This window comes from Serinus canaria, chromosome 2, assembly GCF_022539315.1.
Source record: "Serinus canaria isolate serCan28SL12 chromosome 2, serCan2020, whole genome shotgun sequence".
Lineage (NCBI taxonomy): Eukaryota > Metazoa > Chordata > Aves > Passeriformes > Fringillidae > Serinus > Serinus canaria.
The window spans coordinates 101,064,708-101,091,064 of NC_066315.1; the positions used below are offsets into that span (position 1 = coordinate 101,064,708).

General features: G+C 39.6%; 1 protein-coding gene across 6 annotated transcripts in view; it reads right to left on the minus strand.

Moving 5' to 3' along the window:
• The window catches only part of PTPRM (protein tyrosine phosphatase receptor type M), a 443,671-nt gene that overhangs the window by 6,467 nt on the left and 410,847 nt on the right, over window positions 1-26,357 (minus strand). For all 6 annotated transcript variants that reach the window (XM_050971530.1, XM_050971533.1, XM_050971531.1 and 3 more), the window contains 8 exons: window positions 16,849-16,965; window positions 12,393-12,547; window positions 11,238-11,373; window positions 10,512-10,661; window positions 9,877-10,050; window positions 6,995-7,126; window positions 3,839-3,964; window positions 1,889-2,052 (listed from right to left, as the gene is read on the minus strand). In XM_050971530.1, coding sequence (XP_050827487.1) covers window positions 1,889-2,052; window positions 3,839-3,964; window positions 6,995-7,126; window positions 9,877-10,050; window positions 10,512-10,661; window positions 11,238-11,373; window positions 12,393-12,547; window positions 16,849-16,965 — 1,154 coding nt within the window. The remainder of the gene's footprint in view (window positions 1-1,888; window positions 2,053-3,838; window positions 3,965-6,994; window positions 7,127-9,876; window positions 10,051-10,511; window positions 10,662-11,237; window positions 11,374-12,392; window positions 12,548-16,848; window positions 16,966-26,357) is intronic.

A 26,357-nucleotide genomic window follows, 5' to 3' on the forward strand; every position in this document is an offset into this window, starting at 1 on the left:
AAGATCTCAAAGCTATGATTCAGAAGTCAGCAGGCTGACAGCCTGGAGGCAATTGAATGGCTGAGTTTTGCACCACCCTTCAGTGAATACTGGAGACAGCACAAAGAGGATTCTAAAATAGGGATAAAGTACTTTTAGTTTCAGTTCAACACTGCTTTGCATTGTAAACACACATGGCTGCAATGAGCATCAGGCCTGGAAATGCCACAGAGAAAGAGAATATTTGAGTTCTTTTATTCCAGATTCTGGTGCTTTCCTCCTGGACACAAAGGCATTTCAGAGGAACTGCAAAAGCACCAAAAGTCTCATTTGGGGGAGTCCTGGTGGCTGCACTTGGTATGGCACTGGGTGGTGCTGCCATGACCCCCTGGCTGATTATCTCAGCTTCTGGCAGCAGGAAGAGGGGCTGGCTGCCTGGCAAGGACTGCTCCCAAAGGCAGATGTATTCCCCCTCCACCCACAGTTATCAGAGGATGAGAACCCAAAGCGAATTGCTAACAAAGAAGCCAGGCACAAATGTTCATATACGTGATCAAATACAGGATTTAATAATACTTTATCCCTGGTTATTTTTAATCTTCAAGAGAATCTTTTTCTTTCTGGAAACCCCATTATTTCTACACTTATTCTAATCAGAATCTTTAGGCTGTTCTTCACTGAAAATAATAAACCTTAATAATTACCAGAGTGCAGACTAGTTAGGTAGCAGGTCTTTCAAACAAGCTTTGCAAATGGTTGATTTTCAAAGGAAGATACAACGTCGCACATCTGTCACATCCAGGCACTATGAAAAGAATGCTCTCTGCTGCCAAAACAGTGCCTGATATTGTGGGACTGTTTGAGAATTTTAATTAAAATAAAGTCATTTAAAAGGATTATATTAGAGCTTTTTCTTTCTTTACTGCCTGGAAGTGACGCATGTGTGATGTTGTACAACTATTTAATATCATCAGCCACCTCAGAGATAACAGTAATTTGCACTTCAAAAGGGTCTTTTCAGCTAAAGATCTCAAAACATTAATTAATCACACTGCACAATGCTCCTTTGATGAAAGTATTATTATCCCCATACTACAGATGGGGAAACTGAAGAGCAATGACTTGTTCAAGGTCAGTGATAGTGGGAATTATTAATGTACTCTTAGATTTTTCTCCATCTTTCTGACACAGGGTCCCAACTTCTGAGCATGGTTTTCCTGTTTGCAGGTCCCTTCTCTATCATGGCAACACCTTTAAACATATGTTCAGAGGAAGACGAATACAACTTCAACCACTGAAGACAGCCTCAAAAGATCAGCTACTTCTGAGGGCAAAAGCATGTGCAAGTATTAAACTGTACCAAAAGAAGGATGGTGGCAGAGTGGATGAGAGTCTGCATGAGTGGAGCACAAAGTCACAGGAGGACAAAAATATATACCATTATTAGAGAAAGGTAAGGCAATTACAGGATCATTGTAACTGGTCTATCACACCACTTTTACTCCTGTGCTTTATGCCTGGAAAATGAATCCAAAACTACTTATTGCTATGGTCCTTATCTGCAGAAATAAAAGGTACATTGTTCTGAAGGCACATTTTTGATTTACTGCGAATAAGTACGCAACTATCCCATTTGCAAGAGTCACTGGACATTTTTATATAAAACAGAGTTAACTCGAACCCATCATCTTTTCATAGGGCTTTAACAAAGGACAGATGGGGAAACTCATGAATCTGCATTAAAATGACACAATTCCTCTTGCATTCAAAGCTTTTAAATGAGCAGTTGTATTATTTATTCAGCTCCCGATGAGATGGATGCTTCTTCACCTCGTTACAAATCTTTTAAAGTCTGGCACCAATTCTGTGACAGCATTCCTGCGTTCCTCTCTCCCGTTTCCATACTTACAAGCAATGCACAACTGTGCGTCCCTCTCCCCCGTTGTACTCCTCCTGCCACTTATCCACCTGACGGATGAGCTTCAAGAAGGAGCGTTTGGAAACAGGAGTGTCCCTGTACATGGGCCACCCCAGGAACTGGAACTGCTGCACCATCCGATAGCCGTCCTGGGGCTGTAGGGATCCGGACAAAAGCAGGAAAAGTAACAGCATTTGTCTGGCACATAATTTAGGTATTTGCATCAGGAAGGGAAGCTGTTCAAGCAGATGACTGCTGACAAACTGCTAATGTAATTTCAACTGCCCTTGAGGATTGATGACTTTTAATTTCCAATGGAGTTATTACAACAAGAGTTTTTAACCAGACTGCTATACAATAGGCTAAAATATAGCAATAGTACATCTGCACAAACAAGCAAATAATTAATTATTAAGATAGGAGGAACTTGGTAGGAAAGACAAGAGCTGTAACATAACTTCAATTATATACTGTTTTCATATATAAACTTCAGTGTTTTTAAGAACGTTTATGTGTTTCTGTCCTTTTTTTACAAGAAAGGTCAAACCCTCTCAAGATATTTTGAAGCAGGAAACATTAAGAAAACCAAACTGAACTCCTAGATGCTTCTGGCTTATAAAAAAATATCTAACTACATTTTATTTTATTGTGTTCTACTGCAGCAGTCAGAACCCCTCTGGTGAAACATTACTGAACAGTTGCTTTATGGTGATTTAAAATAAAAAAGGAGCACAGAACAAGTGATAGTGGCAGAAAACTACAGTCCTTTGAAAAGGGCATAATAAACATGCACATGAAAACTGGTTTTGTAGTCTAGAGTTTGCCACTTCTGTGCAAAGTGAGGGCATTTTAGTGCCACTCCTAAAATGAACAACACACAGAAACGCTGACATTATATTTTATTCTGTAGACTAAGAGTTAATAGAGAAGATGTAAGATTAACACAACATGGGAATAAACAAAACCGGTTGCGGCATTAGATGTGCTCTCCAATTGGTTTTGTGTGCTTTATGTCAAAGTCGGGAATCTACTGATTTCCTGTCCAGTTTCCTTCAGCTGATGGCCCCTCTTCCCAAAGCAGCCAGACCCAGTGCTTGCTGAAGGTCACAGCCTGCTGGAGGCTGTGTTTTTTATATTGCCGCATTTACGGCAAATGCCAGGCCTTCACAGCATTAAAGAAGTATTTTAAGCTTTACAGTCTGCTTCTCTGTTTGGATATTAACATGTTTTTGGTGCCTTTCCCTGTCTAGCGAGCTAAGAGGTCCCAGGGAAGTTCTTGATTTTTTTTCCTAAGGAAGTGCTGCTTATTCCTAACTGCAGCCTTTTGGTGGCTGATACGAGTCCATTGCAAAGGCTCCCTGGATGGGAACACATATCTGGTCTGTGGTGGAATCTTTTTTCCACTCAGCTTGAAAGACATGCCTTATTTAGTCTTCTGTCAACTTTATGGGAGCATAAAAGCTGGATACAAGAACAACCTGCTTGCCCTTCTGAAGTGGTTACATATGTTATGAAGTGTGGTTATTGGGAGAGGATCTTCACTAAGAGGCTGGGATTGCTATTGAAAAACATAGCTGGTATTGGTGCACAGCTTTCTTCACATAACACAGGATACAAATATACAAGATGGCTAATTTCAAACTATTGAAAACAGCACTGATTTCAGCATTTTTTGGCTATCATACAATCTGAATGCTGCATTTATTTCATTTGCATTTAACACACTTGAGATATGTATAAAATTTTTTCTTTTACTTTTATTATACATAGAAGTCTTTTTTCCTCTGTGATTGTGCTGTGACTCAGTATTGCGCCATTGCTTTCAAATAAATATGCTGAAAAATGAAAATGGCTCTATGTGAGTTTAGCTTTCATTTTTATGATTTGAGTAAACTCAACTCATCTACTGAGACAAAACTGTTTTGCAAATAAGATCCTTACCCTGGCTGCATTATAAATTCGGAATATCCGGCTGATGATGTCTTCTTCTAAGTCAGCCGATACAAACTCCACCTGAATAGGACCGTGCCGGTGGACTCCATTTTCTGGCCAGTACTGAGGACAGAGCTAAAGGAGATCATGGACAAAAAAAGAACACAGTTAATCACCTGTATTTGAATTTGTCATACATGTACTACTGGAATTCTTGCACAGTATCTTTATAAAACACAAGACACACCAGGTTTGGTTTCAAGCACTTTGCTTTCATAATTCCACAGTACCTAATGTGCTGGTTCTTGCTGCTCTGCTCTCAGTGTTTGGTGCCTGGAGTAAAACACTTCTGACACTCAACATTACTTCTGCAATAGATTATGACATGACAGAGACTGACAAATATTGCCATATCTTGGAGACAGCGGAGGCTAAAGACCAAAGGCCTGGGACCTCCAACTGCCCTGAATAGTTTTCTAATAATTCAAAGTGCATGTGATTTATGCTAGGGAAGGTACATAAATTCTCAAAACTCAGGACTTAACTTGCACGTTTTTCACCTGTGACCAATAATATTGGCTAATATAAGCATTTCATTAAAATTCCAATAATTGCTTGATTTCACCTTATTAGTGACACCTGAAAATATTAATTATGCTTTCCTCAGTTCTCAGAAAAAATTACTTCTAGGTATCTGAAGATCACAAAGTAAAATTACTATTATCTTGCATGGTTTTAGTGTCTAATAATATAACAATGGCTTAATCCATGAACCAATTACCATCTGTGTTAATACTTTAAAGACTGAATCAACACTTTGCAAGAAGGTTTTTGAAGCTAGAATCTGCCTATTTTTTTTAATAAAAATCCTAATGATTTTTTTTTGCCAGGGATATTTAGAGCAGTTTGAGCATGTAGCTTTTGTAAGCATTCACCAAAATTAAGTATGAACTCATGAAATTTTGTTTGCTTGCAGAAGCATTGATGTCATATTTGGAACTTTTTATTTCAATCAGTAAAACAGCTGTGGTCTTCATTCTGCTGCATTGCTGTTGGTGATCCAGAGCTGAGCTGACAAATCACATTTACTCCAGATGTTGTTTTGCATTTCTTACAATACTTAGTCCTCAACAAAGCTGTTTAGAGATGACTACATTTTAGGAAAACATAACCATTTACTACATCAATTAAAAAAAGAAAACAGGATCTGATTTGCAGGAGATCACTTTAACAAGTTAAACCCAGAAATTTTAAGTAGGAAAATATATTTTCATTTTTTTAACCCTCCCTATGATGTGGTCTGCTGAGACAACTACTTTCCAAATATTGTCTAAATCTTACACAAATTTTTATTACGAAATATGATGGTGTACAGGATGGCAAAATGCAATGCATACAACTGTTGCAAATGTCAGCGCTCAGATCATTTCACATGTGCACAGTTTAGTACACATCTTTCAAATACATAGGAATACATCTCTAACAGATCTCTGAAAAATGCTTAAGTGATAATAAGCAGAGCTGTTTGCTGGGGCTGTTTTAGGAAGCTACGATTTTCAAGTTCTAAAGAAACCAAAAGCATTTAAGTCTGCACATTTTGCATGCAAGTGATGCTAGCGACTCTCTTCAAGTCAGAGCCACTGTGAAGGGTTGAATTTCATTTCCCAATAGAGCATAACAATCCACATAAATGGTAATATCTAAACAGAACTGTAAACACTTCATATATACAGAAATAATAATCATAACAGTAATTATTAATAAATCTGAATGTAATGTGTGCTTTTAATAAGCTTTGCCCTCTTTCCACTTCTGTTTGCTCTGAGGGTTTTGAGATTTATTCCTAATGAAAAGATTGTTACTCACATTAAGAGGTAAAAGGTTTAACATACTGCACAGGCAGGTGCATTAACTGCATATCCCAATAGCTTTTAAATCCTGTGAGGCTAATACATGCTTAGAATAGCCATGCCCTACTGTAAATTCAAAACACAGCCAACAAATTAAAAAACACTCTGTTCAGCAGTCCCTAACAGTCTGTCTCCCTTGAGTCTTTCCTTATTCACTCACAAAATAATCTTAGATTCATGAATAAAAGTTTTGTCTTTCATTTCTGTTTTTCCTCCCTGTAGACAGCGCAGGGCTTAGAACCAGAAATTCAGTCTTTAAAACAGTGTGTGGAATTCCTACATGTTCCTTTGAAAGACCAAAAGGAAGATCAGTATCTTTTGAAAACAAATTCTACATGTTAAAAAGAAGAGGAAATATTTTTTAAGTATATGCAATACTGAACAAAGCTAAAAAGATTCTTGATCATCAAATGACCTGCAGTCTGCTCTAAAAAATTACAATTTCTCTTAACCAATAATTAACAAATATTTACATATTAAGAATCCAGATTACCACCACATTATTCCAGCAGAGGGCTGGTGCAGCTTGTTGGAACTAAGAAAATTATATCTCTGTAAGAACTTGGAATTGTGCAGTTGTGAGCCAGGCTCTGGGACACTTAGTGATTAATCCTAGTGATTAAATTGCCAACTGGTAGGCTCAGTTTTCCAATTTTCTGAACAACATGTACAGCATGTGCAACTCTTTTGTAAGGTAATTACATTCCCCTACACGTTTCGTTGCCCTCTTTTCTCTTCCAAAGGATGCTTAGTCTCCAGTCTTTAGCTCCTCTCTCCTAGTTTAGCTCCTATCTCCATGCTAATGACATCATTTTGTGCAACACACAACACAGATTTTCACACTGGGAACACCTATTCCCTGGTAAGGAGACCAAGGTCATTGACCTGTTTCAGGCAGACTAATGAACAGCTGTTGGCTTCTGTTCATGATTTTGGCCACTACAGCATGTTTCAGACTTGAGTCAGAATTCTACAACCTTAATTTTTGGGTTTTAGCAGCCCTTCCCAAAACATGTTCTCAGAATAAATTACAGGTGCATGCATTTATGTCTGTATGCACTAACATTTTGGAGGAGAAGCTGCTGATAGTCTGATTTATTCCTCTTCCCCTCTGAGTATCTGCAAGCTACAAATCAATGTTTTAGTCTGTAAGTATTTAATGTTGTTTTTAAAAAACTAATTACATCTTAAAGCTGTTCTGAAATGCTGAGGCACTAGCACTCCTCTTTTAAATGAAGCATTTTTCTTGACTTACTTGTGCAGGATCCACATCATTCAACATAACTACTGAAGTGCAGTGATAATCTAGGACCAGTCTCCAGAAATCTTTGACAGTATTTGGTAAGGGATGCTGTGTAACTATAAAAGCTGATGGTTGCTTGTAGCTCTGCAAAGAAGTAACAAGATGATGAGAAGAATGGCAAGAGAGAAAAATCCATTTAGCAGAATGTCAGTCATAGCCCCAAAACTTCAAAAGCATTATTTCTATTTTCTGTATAATTAATATATTGTTTTCATCTCTTTCCGGAGATCTTATATGCTTCAAAGTTAATAAACTGCATTTGGGAAGGATATAACTTCTGCAAATGTTATATTTCTAAAATGTATTTCATGCCACAGGCATAGAGTAAAATCATCAGAGGCTTTTGCTTCCAGGGTAACTCCTACAAGATTTTGAGCAAGGGGTTTGTTTTCAGCTGTTAATGGACAGATTAATCTTGGCTGTTTGCATTTAGCTCTAAACTTGAATGATGCCTGTGAAAGGAAATATCTAGTTATTCTTCAGAAATATTGTTGAAATTCTGGTCTATCTGACAGCAGTGAAGATACCCAGGGGATAAATTTCAGTGCTCTTTGTTTCTTTTAGTACCAGAGTATGTCATCGACTGAGCTGTTTGCTGGAACTTTTCCATTGTGGATCTCAAACCACCATTTTCACTTACATCCTTCTGAGTGTTGAAAGCTACTGTGGCCATATTGGGGCAATTTTTGGGAGGGGGTGCCACTGCCCTCATTAAGGAGGGCGGGGAAGTCTCTACATGCCTTGAACTGAACCATTTGCACCACAACAGAGATCCAATCAGATCAGCTACTGCAAGCAAGTGGTTAGATTCCTGGGGCTGTCCTGGGGCTGTCCTGGGCAGGATTTGGACTTTGGTGGCTTTGACTTTGGTAGGTGCCAAGAGGATAGTGCCAGACTCTTTTTGGTGGTGGCCAGTGAAAGGACAAGGAGCAATGGCCATAAGCTAAAACACAAGAAGGTCCAACCTGAAGGTAAGGAAGGATTTATTTACACTGACATGGCACAGCACTGGAACAGTCTGCCTAGGGAGGTCATGGAGTCTCCCTCTCTGGAGACATTCAACACCTGCCTGGACATGTTCCCGTGTCACCTGCTCAGGGTGACCTTGCTAGGCAGGAGGGGTCAGACCACATGATCTCCAGAGGTCTCCTCCAACCCTAGCAATTATGGGATTTGGTGATCCTTATGGGTCCCTTTCAACTCAGGATATTCTATGATCATTATTTCACAGACAGTCACTGAGGAGACCACAGAAAATGATTCCACTGTTTTGGGTACAGATGCAGACATGAAAAACTTTGGTTCTTTGTTTCAGCACATGGCAACCAGCAGGTAATGATGCTGCTCCTACATTAGGCAGCTGCTTTCTATCCTACTGGTCCTGCCTTGCTGGAAGCTTCATGCAGATGAGAGGTGTCCAAAAAGGTCTCCATTATTCACTCAATTAGGATCCTCAGAATTTTTTTGGGAAAACTCTTCTCAAACTCATTGTGATACTGAATAAGGAAAACTATGCTTGCTACCCCTTTTTCTTGAAGTGAGCTCTGAAAGGCTTACATGAGGTGATTCAACAACACCTCAATGGATTCAAGTGGAGAGGGGGACACACTTAATCTTGCTTGCTGGAGATTGAGTGTTTAGAGAGACGGACAAATGTCTGCTCTTGTCCATCAGTGCAGGGATACTGCAGAAGCATGCTTCCGGTGGAAACAAACCCAAATCACCTCCTCCCTGGAGCCTTTTGCCCAGACACAGATCTGCATGCAGCCCATTATTTCAATAGTGAAGAAAGTACTTCAAAGTAAGTATTAAGGCCCTGCTCTTTCTGAGCATTACTTAATTCGTTGAACAAAACAGTACTGAAGTCTCCAGGAAAGAAGACAATGTAACAGCACAATCACAGACTGCAAATTAAGGCAGCTCTGCTCTAATATGAAATGTCATTGACCTACTGTGAGAAGCTAGACAAGTCAATTACACTTCTGTTCTCAGTTTCTCTACATAGATAAACACAAAGATACATTTTCACAGGAGTGTTTTGAACTTTGGCTTATTTTAGGAAAAAGCTTTGAGAACTTGGAAGGAAAGAAACAAAAAAAAATGCAATAAACAGTTATTACTCTAGCTTCACTTTTTAAAAAGGCCATTTACAATGTGTTCCTTCCTTACTAACCTCTTTTTTCTTGTTGTTTATGTGTTTGACAACAGTAATGACTATAGCTGTAAATTGTCAAAAATAGGCTATAAATATCTACAGACTGTAAAGGCAGTTTAAGTGTCTTTTTACTGTTACTCTATTACAAGGATTAGAATTGCCATAGACGCATTTGGGGAAAAAACTCCACACACACATGAAGAGGAACCATTCATTCAAGCAGAAATAAACAGGAAGGCTGAAGTAATGGCTTGTGTACTATCTTGTGTTGACAGACAATTTTTTTTTGTTAATTACTGTTTAAATTATAAACAAAGGGAACTGAAATATTGCTGCAAACCTTATTATTCTATTTAACTGCCTGTATCTCTTAATAGGTAACTCTTGTTTTCCTAGGCCAGATGGTTAAAAATTCAAGCACAAGGGAGAAATCCAGACACATTTAATTTATCAAAACTCCCTGAATTGCTCTCTGAGCATAGCTTTGGAACCTTGGCTGTGACATAACATATGTGTGATCCTAAATGTACTTGGGAGTTTAAAGATTTTGTGCCATGCTTCTGGGTAACAAAACAAGCCAGAAGGTTTTCCTTCTTATGCTGACTCCATTTTCTAGCACAGCTCCGTTTGGAGGGCTGCTTATTGCCTTTTTATTATTAATGATGTGGTGGAGACTTACATCCATCAGTGCAGCATTGATGTAGTTACTGCTTTCCCCATCTATCGTGATGAGGAAAGGCAGGCATCTGTCTGGAGGCAGCACATCCATACAGCGATTCTTCTCGTGGTTTCGCGGCAAAAGCGCGATGCTGCAATCTTCGACACGCAGCGTCGGAGTCACCATGTTTAAAGTCTTTCAAGGAGAGTAAACAATGCAACGGAAAAATTAACACAGCAGTGAAAGCGACCCAAAATATTTAAGAATAGATCAGCTCAGCATTCAGCTTCAGCGGGAATCAATATGCAGAGAAATGAAAACACATCCCAGTCAGCAGGCTTTGGAAGCAGAGAAATCCCAGAAGCATAGGATTATGGAAAATAACCTCAAAGACAGCTGCCCGCCTTCTGGAGAAAGGACAGCGGAAGGATCGACATACATCCCTTGAGTAAAATGAATATTTTACTACTACCCCACTGCATTATTTTATGATTCAGCATTACTCAGTAGAGATGAGTGACATGTTATTTTTCCCTTTTTTTGCCATCTTTCCCTCCTAGACCTGTTATAATATTCATATGGCTATAAAAACTTAAGCAGAAGTCTTTACTACAGCTGAGCTCTACAGCTTCTAGGCAATGTAAGCCACTACTTACCCTAAATTCCTCTTTGATCTGGCTCGAGTTTGTTTGAGGATCTAGTTTATTCATTTCATAGTAAGCAGACCTAACTTGAGAAGCTGGAATAGATGTGTCCCCGCAAAGACAGGCTTCCAGGATGGCATCATGGATGAATACATACTGTTCCTGGTTAAGCAGTTAAAATAGATAGTTACTGACATGGAATGCATGGACCATTAGTATTTTGGTAAATAAAACATAGCAACTAATATGGTTGCTACTTCACTCTTCAGTTTACCAGCACTGAAGCAAGACCAGAAGTAACAACCACAGTTTAAAAAACTTTATCCCACTCATTCAGAGAATGAATACATAAAGATTGGCTTAAACTAACTACAAGCAGTTAGAGAAGTGCAGTAACATTCCGTAACAAAACTCAGAATGTTTCTGGTTTTCTCATTCCTCTGGGCGGTTCTGTAGGTGCTATCATGAAACTAAGCCTCAACAAGATGTACTCCAGAATCAATCCTTCCCAGAGAGGAAATTCCTGATTTCCCCCATTTTTGAAGAAACATTGTGAACCTTCAGAGAAGCATAACTGTGCACCTGTTTGGGAAAGGGTTCTTCAGGTTTGGGCAGAGACTATTTTCTGCATGTGACCAGGAAACTACTTTCTGGAGGGTGCCAGCTACAAAGCTCTTTCTTTATGGGCTAGAAGGGTATTTTTTCTTGCAAAGCAGTATTCCAGTAGGTGAGCAATACCTCGGTCTGCACCATGTTAACTCTGCGGGATCGAAGCTCTCTCACGCAGTTGTAGATGTCTACGACGCCTTCTCGTTCTGCCATATCTAGCATGATGTCAATGACAATGAAGCATCCAGTTCTGCCAGCACCAGCACTGAAGTAGAGGAAGAGCACAGTTAATGTGCAGCAGTGTATTGGAAATGTAAAGGGTGTAAGGGTTCATCTCACAGGTGCTTGATCAATTGGATGATTACTGAAATTGAGACGGGTACTTGCAGAACTTCAGACTCAGCTTTCTTACTCTCATTTATATATTCTATATACGTTTCTTATATATGTAATATATGTATTCTTGTTTGAAGTTATTTTTTGAGTAGACGTCTGTCCTGGATCGTCAAGCAAATTGTATTCTATTTACCATCTGTATGGCAGTTGTCTTCTGTTAAGTGGGCAGTGTTCCTTATCTCTTCCACAACTGGGGAGACATCTGCTGATAACAGGCTATTGAATGTCACTGCATGGCTGATAAGAACTATAACATCCCATTGTGAGATGCTCCACCCAGAGGGGAGAGCCAAGCATTCTACCCTGATATAATGTGGAGATTCTGGAACACCAGCACGGCTTTTCTCCGCTGGATTTCCCAGAGGAACAGCTGCTCTCTTCCCCTGGATCATCAGAGGAAGACTACACCTTTTTTCTACAGGATCCCTGCTCCAACAGAACCACACCTGACACTCCAGGAGGATTGCAGCACATCTCCAATTGGACTGCTACCAACACCCTGACCAACAGGGTGTCAGCTTGTGTTCTGACTCTGTCAGTGTCATTTTGGTTTACTGCACTGTTTATCTTTTTATTTTCTTCTCTATTAAAGAACTGTTATTCCCTGCTCCCGTATTTTTTGCCTGAGAGCCCCTTAATTTAAAATTTTTAGCAATTTGGAAAAGGTGGGGGGGGGGCTGGGGGGGATTTACATTTTCCATTTCAGGAAATGGAAAATGTAAATTTCAGGGGAGGCTCCTGCCTTCCTTAGCAAACACCTTTCTTTTGAAACCAAGACAACCTCCAGTGGCTTCAGCAGCCTGTGTGGGGAATACACAGTAAAGGAAAAGCAAATGTAGGTCTTGAGTTTAACGCAAACCACAGCAGAGATATTTGTGTTTGACCTACCTGCAGTGAACAACCAGAGGCCCAGCATTGGGTGGACTCTTGGATTTGACCTGCCGTACAAATCCCAGCAGGCCCGTGGCGTGGTATGGGACACCATGGTCTGGCCAGCCTGTGAAGTGGAACTGACGTATTTCCCGAATCTCATGAGCACCTCTCTGTTGAAAAGACAAGGGTTGAAATCTTCAGCAGCCTGAGCCTTGCTGAAAAGCACCCCCCAACCAACACGATCTGTACAGACTGCTGGAGAGCTTCCTCACAGCAGGAGAGCAAGCTCAAAGGTTAGGTATTAACTGGTTTCAAAGCCTTCCAACAAAATTAACTAAGTAAGCACCAGATTGGTCAGAAACTTTTAGCAACAAGAGAAATGCTCATCTCTGTATTTAAGTATTAGGCTGCTTTGCAAACTGTGGCCTTAGGATGCATGCCATGATCACAGAACAGGTCAGCAGCAAGGCTGAACACAGAGCACTGATAACCTTTTTTTCCCCACTGCCCTCCACAGGGGTTTTGCTGCTGACTTCAAGGCACTACAGCTTCAGCATAACTTTCATTTCTCTCCTTCACTGTTCTGAAAGAAAAAGCTGAATAATAGGAAACCTTTTTGCACCTTCAATCACAGGGGCTCTGTTTGTAGCCCTCCACATGCTCACTGTTCAGGTGATTTGCCACAGTCTACAAGGACATGGATATAGTGAGACAAGTATGAATGAGAAGCTGATTGTGCAAGTAATTTCCCATGTGACTTTGGGGAGCAGTCTGGATATTAGAAGTGTGTATGCTAAGTTTTATTTTCTTACTGCTTGTATTTTCCCTTCCCCATTTAAGAATGCAGCTGCCATTATTTTATTCTCATTAGAAATCCACAAACTGGAGGCCATCATACATAGCTCATAAGAAAATAGCAAAATTATGGCATATCATGTCTAGGATAGACTAAATGTCAACAATACTAGTAACTGGCAGTTTACAGCTTTCTTCTTAAAGATTTATTTTCTGTCTAGAGCTGGTTTGCACATAAAAGGTTTTATTCTCTTTGAATAATAAGTAATAAAAGTTTCCTAATTTACTGCTATTATGCATTAGTCTGGGATTTTCAGTGGTGGAGAAATTTGGACATGCCAGTGCTACAGGACTAGAGAGGACTTAGTGTGTGTTGGAGCCTTTGATGCTCTGACAGCTCAGACTGGGGGGTCTGTGGAGACAGGGCATCTGCTAAGAGCAGTATCTCATCTCCCCTGGAAACAGACACAAAAAGGCAGGCAAGGGAGAGGATTAAGAGCATATGAGGCAGTATTGTGGACTGAGGAGATCACACCCTTTAAACAGAAATGACCTTATATCCTAAAAACCAATTTTAAAACATAATGAAATCCAGGAACAGACAAAACAATTTGCATTTTAAGACAGTCTAGCAAACATATTTGAATACAATTTGGTCCCTGCTCTCTGGGGATTTTAGAGTGTGTTAGTTAATGCATCTCTGCTACTGTAAGCAAGGCCTTCAACTCTGCAAATAACTCTGTTTAGGTGAAGGTAGTGCCTCAAACACTTTTATATTGCTTGTAACAACAGCCCATGACCCCCAAAGAAACAAAGATCCCACAGAAAAAAGCAATGCCATGACTATTCAAGCTGAGGACTGAAGTGAGTATCCCATACAAATTCTTCACGCAGTATACAGCTCAGATTTCCAACAATTTACAAAAAACAACCTGCCCCTCCAAATCAATGTGCCTGGCTGCTGCACAGATCAGGTTATGTCCTGAACATCCTCTGCCTTAGTTGTGAACAGGCTGTCTGTCAGGCTGACTGAATTTTTGTCTGTCATTGTTAACAGAGACTTAGGAAAGGTTTTGCATATAGGATACTTTATAATGAGTTTTCTTATTATATCTACAAAGGAATGACTTTCATATCTAGCTTTCCTGCTGGTTTCTAAACCCAAAATAGCACACAACTGCATGAATCATAAAAGCATATGCTCATCTGGGAAAGACTATACAGCTCAAACAAACAGAAAATGCTGTACATGGTTAAATCCTAGGATGTTAAAAAATTCTACAAAAACATAAGCTGCTGCTGTATTTTACTATTCGTGTATTACTTATTCATCTGAGTTAACTGTTGTGCTGTAAAGAAACTGCTCCAAAGGAACTGCTTATTCACACAATGCAAAGCATATCTAGGAAACAGTCTTCAAAATCAGACTGCACTTTTGGCTTCAATTTTCTCAGCATTATCCCCCTGCTACTCAATATCCATTAAAAAACCCCAACAAAACAGAAGTAAGTGATCAGTTTATCTTCAAGCAAATCAATTTATAAATTTTACTTTATGAGCAGGTATGAGATGTTCATCGACAAACAGAAAGGACGGTCAGAAGGGACTAAAGGTCTTGGAGAATTTGATTCCTCTGATTTTCTGAACATCTATGAGGAACTTGAGGCTGCAATTAGATCTTCCTTACCCTCCTCCTCATCTGCTAAAATGGACGAGGCCAGTTCTTTTAACTCCATCCTTGCACTACATACGTGCTAAATCTTTAATCTGGATTCATCATTCTGGATTTCAGATGTTGTCCCCAGAAGTCACCCTGACACAGGGGGTTAGGCCACCTAAGGCAATTTTTTCCTGTTGAGTTACTGAAGCTGCTGTTAGTGAAATTTGGAGCGGAGGCTCCAGTGTTTAGTGTGACAATACCACCTTTCAATAACTATTATCTGCATGTTTGGTTAGGGAGCTCTCTGTCTCATCATGCACCTTAGGGAAGGTGAAAAGTACCAATCTCGGTACATCAAAAATATAAACTTGAGAGAATTACGGTGAAAGAAATTCAGACTGGATGTTCCAGTACCATTGGAGGAGTTAAAAAATATGGAAAATTGAGTAAAACCAAATGTACTTTACTGAAACTACAGTGACACTGCTTTTAGAGGCTTACTGAAAAACTACCAACTATTAAAAAGCAGTGTCTAAATGAAATCTTTTCAGATGGAGATTTTAAAAAAGAAATAAAATGTTTAGTGCCTTTTATCTCTATCTGTTCTAATGCACTTATTCAAGACAGTTTGGTTATGTTCAACTGTAAAATCCTCTAGGTCTTTTCTTCAGTCCCAGTTAAGGAGCGAAAAGCTAACATCAAAGCATGAGCTTAAAATTTGCAGAATAGAAATCAACCAGTGCTTCATCTACTTCAAAGTGCAGCCAACGTTTCTCATCTGTTTATTAAAAATACCTAAATGCAAGGAAACAACAGGCTTGAGTGAATTCAGTCTACAATATGTAGAGTGGTAAACATGATACAATACTTCAATTCATTCAAACCCCATAATTCTATTATCATTACCCTCAGGTTGCTGTATTGATGCATATTTAGGTATTAGATTGAAGAATAAAACAGGAAAAAAACCCTAATTCCTTTGTTTCTCTGGACGTGTGCACAGAGACCCTGTGGGGGAGTCATTTTGGCAGTTTCAGGTACATGGGTGCAGGATTCTTTGATGCTAAATATGATGTTCTTCAAACCCATAAATGAATATTGTTTCATCATTAGAGAAAACAAATAAATCACGGGTACTGCAACTAAAGCAAAAGAAGCTTTCTAAGCTAATTAGTTGAAAATCTACTCGTGGTGATGAGCATTACTTTGGTATGCTATTAGGAATATCTGGTCTTACCAAGGAGGCCTTTTCCTTGGTGTTCTGCAACTCAAACGGGTCCTGATACATACAGTTAAAACCTTTCTGTTCTTTAATGAATTCTGAATGAAACTGCTGAGTTGACACAAAATGCATGGACTGACTGACCCTGCCTGTTCTCACTTTCAGTGAGACCATTATTTGTTATTTCTATGTTTTCCATATATTGCAGCTGAGGAGCTGCAAGTTCTACAGGCTACAAAGCATCAAACAAATGCGTGGCATTACTCTAACAAACAGTAGTACAACACACTGGCTGGAACTCTCCATGCAAGGATGGATTCCAGTGAAAAGGGAAATTGCCTTAAGAAGAACAGTAATTTGTTACAGTTCTGTCTCTGCAGACCAGGCACACCCCGGCCCAACAGAAAACTGTATTCTCCACCACAGACTTCTGAATAATGCTGCATGCAGCCTCTGGTACAGACAGAAAATGATTGTGGGGAATGTAAGATGGGAAAGCAGCACAAATGTGTTTTTCAATTGATTGCTGGGAGGGAGGCTTCGATTTCTCCTAGGCAAGGAACATCACTTTTTCTAACTCAGGCAGGGGCCAACAGTGATGAAAAGCACAGAACAGTTGCTGCATTTGAAGAAGAAAAACACAGATTACCATAAGAGGGCGGTAGTAGTTTACCCAAAAAAACCTATAAACCCAGGATGTCAGTCAAAAGATTTAACTTTCCCTTGTTGAATTTGCATGTAAGTTACTTTGGCAGATACCAATGTATTTAAGAAAACTGAATTTGGAAACTTACCTTTTCTACAGCAAACGTTCGAATCACGTATTCAGCCAGTAGCTCTGTTTCTATTAAGGTAACTTTAATGTCTTTATATATCTCTGTGTCATCTGGCCAGTATTTGCAGCATTTGACCTTTAAAAGATACAAAAGAAATTAAGGTTCATTTATTTTAGAAGGTTCATACATAATCCATTTTGCATTCTGTGCAATGATTTCTGATTTGAAGTGTAATCATGCACAGAACAGTCACATTTTCTGCACCTGTAAATGTTTGAGGGACATTGCCTCTTCTCTTTTTAAGACAGCTTTCAGAGTTTCATATGAGCTTTGAGTTGTGCTTAGTGCAGTAAGGCAAATTGTTTGGAGCACAAAGGATATTTATGCCCTGAACAGTTCAGTTATGGTAACTGAACTGTTTGTTTCCTGTGCTTTCCAAAGCAGAGTGTGCCCAGAGGGACAAATACCACCAGAAGTTTTTTCCCCGACCTCTACTTGTTGATTTGTCTCAAAAATACCTTTCTATCTTCTAAAATAAAAGTGTTTTGCAGACAGGAAGGAGACCTCATGGCAGTTCACAGCTTCTTCATGAGGGGAAGAGGAGGGGCAGGCACTGATCTCATTTCTGTGCTGACCAGTGAGGGACCAAGGCAATGGCCTGAATCTGTGTCAGGGGAGGGTTTGGGTTGGCTATAGGAAAAGGTTCTTCCCCCAGAGGGTGGATGGGCCCTGGAACAGGCTGAAAGTGGGAGAAAAGTGGGAGCACCAAGCCTGACAGAGTTCAAGAAGCATTTGGACAATGCTTTCAGGCACCTGGGGTGACTCTTCAGGATGGTGCTGTGCAGGGCCAGGAGCTGGACTTCAATGATCCTTGCGGATTCCTTCTAAATCAAGATATTTATTGTATGATTCTCTATTTTTAGAAAAGCACCTGTATCCTCAAATTAACTTTCCAAAGAAGCTGATGAGAGGTTAAATAACAAAACTCAATGCTTGAAGTCAAGAACTGAGGTTTATGCCCAGGCTTTAACTATTATAATTCTACATAGCTTAACTACTAATTCACAGGTAACTCCAAACATTATGGGTCGGATTCATCTCACTTAGCTCAACCTAAACTAAGTGCTATTTTTAAAAGTGTATATAATGATGTAGATAGCTGACTTAAGAATTTTCCCCTCCTTCCCATTTGTGTGGACAAAGTGGTAGGCTGGGAAGCTAACACATTACTTACATCTCTCTTTTACTCTGCTTTATCATGGTAATAGTTATGCTATCACCATTGCATCTGGCCATCATCCAGCAGTGCAGTACGTGTTAGGAGTGGCATCTGTTATACATCTGCTGCATGGAACAGTTTCTTTCTCTCACCAAAGGGAAAATTTAAAATTATCTTTTAATACATGTCAATCTAGTTTACCTAAATATGCATTTAAATAAGTCAGGTAAAAAAACTTAAATACTTTATGTATTAAATGAAAAATCGATAGAAAAAAAATTAAGCTTCACAACTGATAAGAGTATTTTTCAGACCTATTCTTATGCAAAAATATTTGGATTACTACCATGTTTAATCCTGAGCAAAAGGTAAAACAGATGAACGTGTGTATAGGCATACACTGAAAACTGTAATGCAGGATTCAAATGATTTATTTATACAAACTCCAGGTTCAGTATAGAAAGGATTATGCAGAGAGTCAAAACCTGGCCTGTCAAGAAAAAGAAAATACATTTTCTTAAGCATTTGTTTCCAGAATGTTGCTGATAATTGTGTGCAATCCTTCTTTACTGTCTGGATAGATTGGATGTCTTGCCACATCACAGTAGTGACATTGGCTGATAAAGTAAAAAGTTTGTCCAGGCAGGGTCAGTAGTTCTGGCCCTTTTTCTGGCTCATTAGTGGATAAAATTTAAATCTGAATAGAATTGAGTTGAAGGGCTGGCAAAACACAGCCCCACATCAGGATCCTCTTCACAGAAAAAGAGTAGCCTGGTCAGAAGCCCTGGCTCCCAGCCACAAAATTATACAAGCATCCTAACAGATTGTTCCTGCTTATGCAGCTGATGGAAAGCTCCTAGAGCAGAGCTAAAGTTCAGGTTTCTGTGCTTGCCTTCAGACCTAGTAACCACAATAGCACGGCTAAAAAATATTCTTTGTAGTTTTCACCTTTCATCTGGTATTAAGGGTGGTTTCAGGATGACTGGCAACGCCAGAGTTCTCTTCCATGGTGAGAGGCTTGGAGCTAGGACCCTGGAGAGTGCTTGGCACTGCTGTAACAGGGCAAGGGTGGCAAGACTGCTCCCTCCACCATGCTCCGGTCAGAAAGCTGAGAGGGTGCCAGAGAAGAGAAGGATTCCACCAGCCAAGGACCAAGCAGAGGGCCATTCCCAGGATCCCAAACAACAGGATCTCTGACAAATGTGTCTTCATCTCTAAAATGTATCTATCCACTATAAGCAATGAACAAACATTTCAAAAGCATTATTGCAGGATTATTGCTGCAAGCAGTTTAGTAGTTACTGCTGCTATCTATTGTTGCATCTACTTGATATTTATTCAGATCTTATTTTGTTCAGATGTATTTCCAAAAATCCTCTCATAGAAGCGAAGTGAAAGACAGTGAATGCTCATTGTTTTGTCCGTGTTGTTAAAATAATCCAGAAAATTCACATTGTTCAAATCCCTCAGGCCACCAAACTGACCCTTTTATAGCCTTGCCAGAAGCTCTTTGAAACAGGGTTTTCCCACCTATGGCTAAAATGACTTTTTTGACTCTTCATGAAGAGTAAGAGAATTCACACTGCCTCTGGGCTGCAGCAACACACTCACAACCCCTCCTCTGGAGCCAATTCCCTTTTCCTGCCTGTTCACATATCTGTTCCATAGGTGGAACCTGAACCACATGGAGAGGGCCACTGCATGCAGGAAGGGAGCAGCTGCAGCCGTGATCCCAGGCACAGCAGTGCCCATCAGCAGGTCTCTTTGGTGGATCCCAGGCACAGCAGTGCCCATCAGCAGGTCTCTTTGGTGGATCCCAGGCACAGCAGTGCCCATCAGCAGGTCTCTTTGGTGGATCCCAGGCACAGCAGTGCCCATCAGCAGATCTCTTTGGTGGATCCCAGGCACAGCAGTGCCCATCAGCAGGTCTCTTTGGTGGATCCCAGGCACAGCAGTGCCCATCAGCAGGTCTCTTTGGTGGATCCCAGGCACAGCAGTGCCCATCAGCAGGTCTCTTTGGTGGATCCCAGGCACAGCAGTGCCCATCAGCAGGTCTCTTTGGTGGATCCCAGGCACAGCAGTGCCCATCAGCAGGTCTCTTTGGTGGATCCCAGGCACAGCAGTGCCCATCAGCAGGTCTCTTTGCTGCTGACTTTAGCCTCATTTCTTTCTGATGGGCACCTGCCATCCTTGAAACAGCTCTAGTTTAGCAACACAAACAAGTGGGGTGGTGGGGGGACAGGGGGAGAGCAACCTTGGCTGAATTAAATTGCGCTTTCCTTGAAGAGCAAACATACCTGTTTTTAACTTGGTAAGTCCAGACTGCCTATTATGGCTAAGAACCAGGGACAATTCGGAAAGACCAATTTAGAAGAGCGCAGTCCCCATGTTATTATGCCTCAAGTGCTGGAATCAATTCCACTCTTTTTTAAACCTTATTTAAGATGATACAGTGGAATAATTAGGGAAGCATTGGGAGATGTTATAGCACAGAAGTTATAGCCTTTTGTGCCTCATGCAGCTTGGGCCCACCAGGGATTTCTTACTGCTGCAAAGGGGATTTTGGGCATGGAGCAGACTGGAGCTGAGCAGAAGGATCCATGACAACACAATTTCCTGAAAACTCTCCCAAGTGGAATAGGGGCTGTGAAAGCCACGGGAACTGTGCCAGAATTCAGTCAGAGCCACAGACCAACTGATGATTCACTCTCTAACAGAGGAAAAAAGACCCAAGCCCAACTTTATTTTAATTCAGGCTTTTCTCCTACTTTTGGCTCTTGTTCTGCAATGCTCAGCACATGCTGACCTCTGGACCTGAGAACTCCATGGACTCTGGGTGAACCAGAAGTCAAGAAAATGCTTAAATATCCATCTCCCATCTCCTCTAGGACCACCCAAACAAATGCAAAGGTGTCTTAAAGACAGAAGTAGATTAACTAGTGTAAATCAAAATAACATCTATAAATGCTTATTGGATCAGGGCCTTTATTTGTACAAGAAAAAACAATTGCAACAAAATAGAATATGGTTTTACTCATTAAATATGAGAAACACTGCTGGTAGCATATGTTCAATTTTTCTTTTCAGCACAGCTTTAGCTACCATAACTTGACGAATCTCTTTTCCATTTTATAAACATTTGGTACGTGTTTTACAAAAAAGCCTTACTAACAGAAGGTTTAACTAAATAATTGATACATGATTCCAGAACTGAATATTAAATGCACTAGATCTTTTTTTCCCACACAGTTGCTTCCATAACAGTATCGTCCACAAAGAAGAAAACATAATTTTGAAATCTCATCTGAGCAGAATTATAATTGAGAGTTTGTTCACATACACCCCACATTTATATCCTACCAACATGCCAAAAAATACAGATGTTCATCACAAGATGAGATAAAAGGATGATTGCCAGACACATAATGAAAATGCTCTGGTTTAATCTATTCATCCCAAGGTACACTGTCCAATTGTTTCAAACATATTTATTTTGCTAATAATTTCAGAAATTTGGAGAAGAGAATTACCTACTTCCACTGTCTAGTTCCATCCCCCAGTAAAACAGTTTAACGCGTGAAACTTCGAATTAAAAATGAAGGCAGAAAGTTGTTGTTGCTAGTTCTAAATATAACAAATACTGTGGGCTGTGGATGGCTAATGAGCACAAATTGTGACTTCCGAAGCTGTATATTTAACCATTTGGCAATGTGACACATGTAGCTAAAGGCAGTAGGAAAGTCAGGACAGTAATTCATTTACCTAGAATGTTGGAATAGGAGCAATATTACAGACTTAATATGTGAGCTGGCTGTGAAATACACTTTGCAGTCCATACAGAACAGTTTAAATAACACTGGTTATTCAAACTTTCCAATTGCCTTTGATTCTGAAATATTCTCAGCAAAGGGGTGAGATATATAACTGACTATGCCCTGCATGGATTGTCATTAGTGAAGAGCAGTATTATACATTCTAATCTAAAATTAATCCTGAACTAAGTAATGACGATAAGTCAGACATAAATTTTGAAGTGAAACCTCTTGGCTATAAAATGAAACAGCCAACCATGCTCACTGGAAAAATTTTTAACAGATTTTACAGATGTAGCTCGGATAACAGACACTTTTATTTGGCTGACTTGAACTAAAAGAACATCCAATAATTGAACATATTTTTATTTAAATACTTTTCAAACAAAAAATGTATTACGATATAAGAACATTTTATGTGTAATAAAACAACCTTTGACAGGAGATAAAACCCAGTCTTACTTTTTTTAATTTTCTTTTGTTTGCTTTTGGAGCAAGTCTGTTATTAGTTTTATACCTCATTCTACAGTTTTCTAAAAGAGGTGTAGAAGACTATTGAGAAATACAGTATTGTTTGGCACCATCAGATGAATGGGTCTCTGTGAAGTCAGCCAGAAGTCTTTATGTTGTTCACAGCTGCCAGCGTGGAGAGAGATGTCTCCATGAATTTTACCAGCTCAGGCTAACTTCTTCAGCAGAAGGTGGAGAACTATGTCAGCTCTTATGACTCAGAGCTGACATAGTTGCCCACCTTCTGCTGCCCTAACAGTGCAGCCCTAGTTTGCCTGGTGGGTGCACTCATCTTCTGCCCAGAAGAGCTGGCTTTCTGGACATGCAGCAGCCATAAACAAATGCTTTCCACCTGACAAAGTGAGTGTGACCCTTTGTTCTTAAGACTAAGTATTCTGTCAGCACACCATCAACCTGGCAGAGTGGGTTAGATGAAATCAAGGTGACAGGCCCAAGCCATGGTGTGGCCTTCTTTTGCCCATAAAGAAGATTTGGCCTAGAAGAGCTCCTTTAGGGTAAGGCAATCCAAGGTAAAGCTGTCCTGTGTTCCTGCCCCATTGTTAATACCAACAGAGGAATATGGATTGTCTCTGTTTCATTGCTTATTCCAGTAAGAACCTTGAGCCCTCCCTCTTAGTAAACTGCACCCAAAGTTGCATCCTACACCCTGGTGGCACTTCAGTTAGTCCAACAAAGGGGTCAGTGCATTTGTGTATCCTTAAACCTCTTCTGTTTGTTTCTCTAAGTGAATTATCTCAATTGGATTAGTAAGCATTAAGATATTAATCAATGTTGGTTAACATTCTTTGAAACATAGCTTTTACTGGAGATGAGAATACAACAAAACACTGAGAGCTGAACCCATGACTGCTCCATGTGACATGGGAGAGTGCTGAATGCCTCTAGCTCGATGTTCTGTTCATGATGCTAACATTGCTAACCTGGGTACATCTTTTCTAGACAATTGCAAAGAGTCCTTCCTTCTCTTTCCTGAAGGACAACAAACTAAATTTTCCCTAAGGGCTCCTCCCCTACTATGCATAATGCAGTGATGTAAACCTACTATTTCTGGTTAAAAATCTAGATAGGTGAAATCTGTTTTATGACTAAAAGGGTTCACTGACTTGAAAGATTAACAATACTTTTAAATTTTAATTGGTTGACTGTTTTACTCATTGATATTCTATAAAGGTATAAACTGTCCTCTACCCAATAAGAGATACTGGAATTACAGTGAAATCAAAAGTGTAACAACAGAATTTAATACCTTGTGCAGATGTACATAAGCACAACTTCCATTTCTGGGGGGTAAACAAGATTAGGAAAAAAATATTCAATGGATAGGGAAGGACACTATTTATATATTTAAGGAGTTTGGACTAGAATTATCTTGAGGAAGCAAATGGATTCCTATAACAACCTTTCCCCTCTTATTTATAAAATGTGGTTTCTTTCTTTCAGTAGAAATGTTGAAATGAAACCTTAGTCACCAGTATGCATACAAACTCTTTGGCACACCTCCTAAGGAGCATTTACACCAGTATCCTGAATTAATTCCAGTGTAGGCAATTTGGCTTATTACATTTAGAGGGAGTTTCAATTAGACAGAGTGTTCTTCCATTTATACTAAATACAAATGTGCTATTTGTGAGACATGCTGAAGAGTCACTGTGTTTCACCTCTGCAAGATCACAGTACTGGGTGATCTGAATCTTAAATACAATTTGAGTTTACCTTTGTTTATTAGAAGCATCTTCTTCATGGAAGATTCTCAAAAACTTGTAAAATGTATAAGTACAAACTTTGTAATAGATTTGTGATAAAAAAATTTCATTTTCATTCTAAGCATAGGTGTTAAAGTCAGTTGGAAGTTTCACACAGTTTTTTTGTTGCTGAAATTTCCAATGAAAATTTTTTTTTCATCTGTTTCCAGTAAGAAGTCTTTGGACAGGGTTTTATTTAGCAGTTTTTCTTGGATGTATAATCTCTATTGATAACAAATATTATCAAGTAGATCTGAAGAAGATCTGGTTCGTCATAAAGACTTTTGGGTTTTATTTGTTAGGGAAGCATATTTGAATCTGTTTAAGAAATGTCTCTTGAATGCTGACCAGTGCTACACATCCTGAGAACCCAAAGACAGGAACATACAATTGCTTAGGGCTGTTACCATACAAGCTTTCCTAGGAAGAACAGACTTTCCTAGGTGTCCTTTTCTGACACTTTATCTTACAAGTAATGCTTTTTATAGCAAACTGGCATCAAGAAGGTATTCCCTCTGTCAGAAGAGGGGATTCATTCTGTTGTATGAATCCCTCGCTGTCATATGGAACCCTTTCAAGCATGAAAAGTCAGAATTATCCCCATTTTTGCAGAGAAGTGCCACATACATAACATGTTAAGCACAGGTCCAGGAAAACAAGCCAAGGAAAAGTTAAACCACCACTGTATTCTTCCTTTTCCCCTATGCAAATACAGCCCTTCCAGCTTCTGGGAGGGAAATGTCACCTGGGAAGAGTGTGAAATGACTATCAGGAAAGTACGCCACTCCTGAAGGATAAGATGGCAGGGAGAGGCAGTTTGGGTAGGACAAAGGTGTGGGCGTAGGCATAGGGGCTGTTTACCAGTTTGTGGCTGACCTTCATTCCCCTTTGTGTCACATCCATTCTGTTGTACTCAACCTTGAGTCCTTTCACAAAAAGGGTCTTTTGTGTGCTTATTAACACTATTAGCACTGGCTGTTTTCTAATTCCGAGTAATAATTGAGAAACTCTAATTACTGTAATTACTACGCTCCTGGGGTGAGGTTTTATTTTTTATAATTATTTATAGTGATTTTGTTTGTGAATATTTTGTTACATTAAAAGCATGACAGACAATCATAAGTCCTTGCAGTGCATTTATTTATAACCACCTCTACTGAATTTTGCAGCAAAATTTTTCAGCATTTATTAATCAGTTATTACTAAATTTCTTCTGCCTAAAGCAAGTGGGAGAGAAAGGGACTACTGAACAATGACAAATAATGGGACATGCCAAGTTTGATTCTGCCAACTAAGTACTAGTACCAACCCAACAAGAGCAAAGATGGAGGTGACAGCTAGATGGCACAATTGAATATATTCTAAATCTTCCCACCATGCCTCTTCAAGGAAGACAGAAATGTTTCAGTGGGTGTAAACACTAACACAAATTAAGAACCACCTGAGATTTCGGCCAGTACATAAACACCTTGATGCCATTCCCGGTGCTTTTCTGGGAATTTGCCCTCCAGACTGGTCTCTTGGAGTAAGCAAGGTGTTCTTCTGTGTCTACTTTATGATCACGCTGTGCAATCATAACATCATCACACTGCTGGGTAAAAATTTTTGCTTCTTACAGAATAATCCACCAGATTATGCTAAATCTCTCAGGTAAAGATGCTCCCTGAAATTACACTATCTTCAGTTCCTCTAGCACTTGCAGACATGGGCACATGAGCCTCTTGCACTAATATAATCTAGAATACATTACTTTGAAACAGCGTGTTGTCACACTGATGTGATTATATGAGTCTTGATTCTTGTTTATGCTCTTTATCCATTAGTGAGTGGCTAGAAAAATGCTGATTCTTGGATCATTATCATTAATTACTTGCCATTTTCTTTCTGTGAGCTTCATTGTGAGTGGAAAGTTGTTGATCCCAGCATGAAGACAGAGACCTTTTTTCAAGGTTGCTTCAAGGGCTGTTTATTTGTTTAGGTTTTTTTGTGGTAGAAGTCTTTGTCAACCTAGGCCAACCTTAACAAGCACCACTTCATCATCCTTTATCAAAGAACTATTCATGCAACTCAGCAATGCTTTTTCTAAATGACTGTGAGACCTCATTTTGATTTTTAATAAACAGTCACATTCTAATGAGGTCTTCATAAAACTGACTAAATATGTTTAGAAATCATTAGCTTAAATTATCAGTACAAAAGTCTCCTTAGGGAGCCCTGCAGATT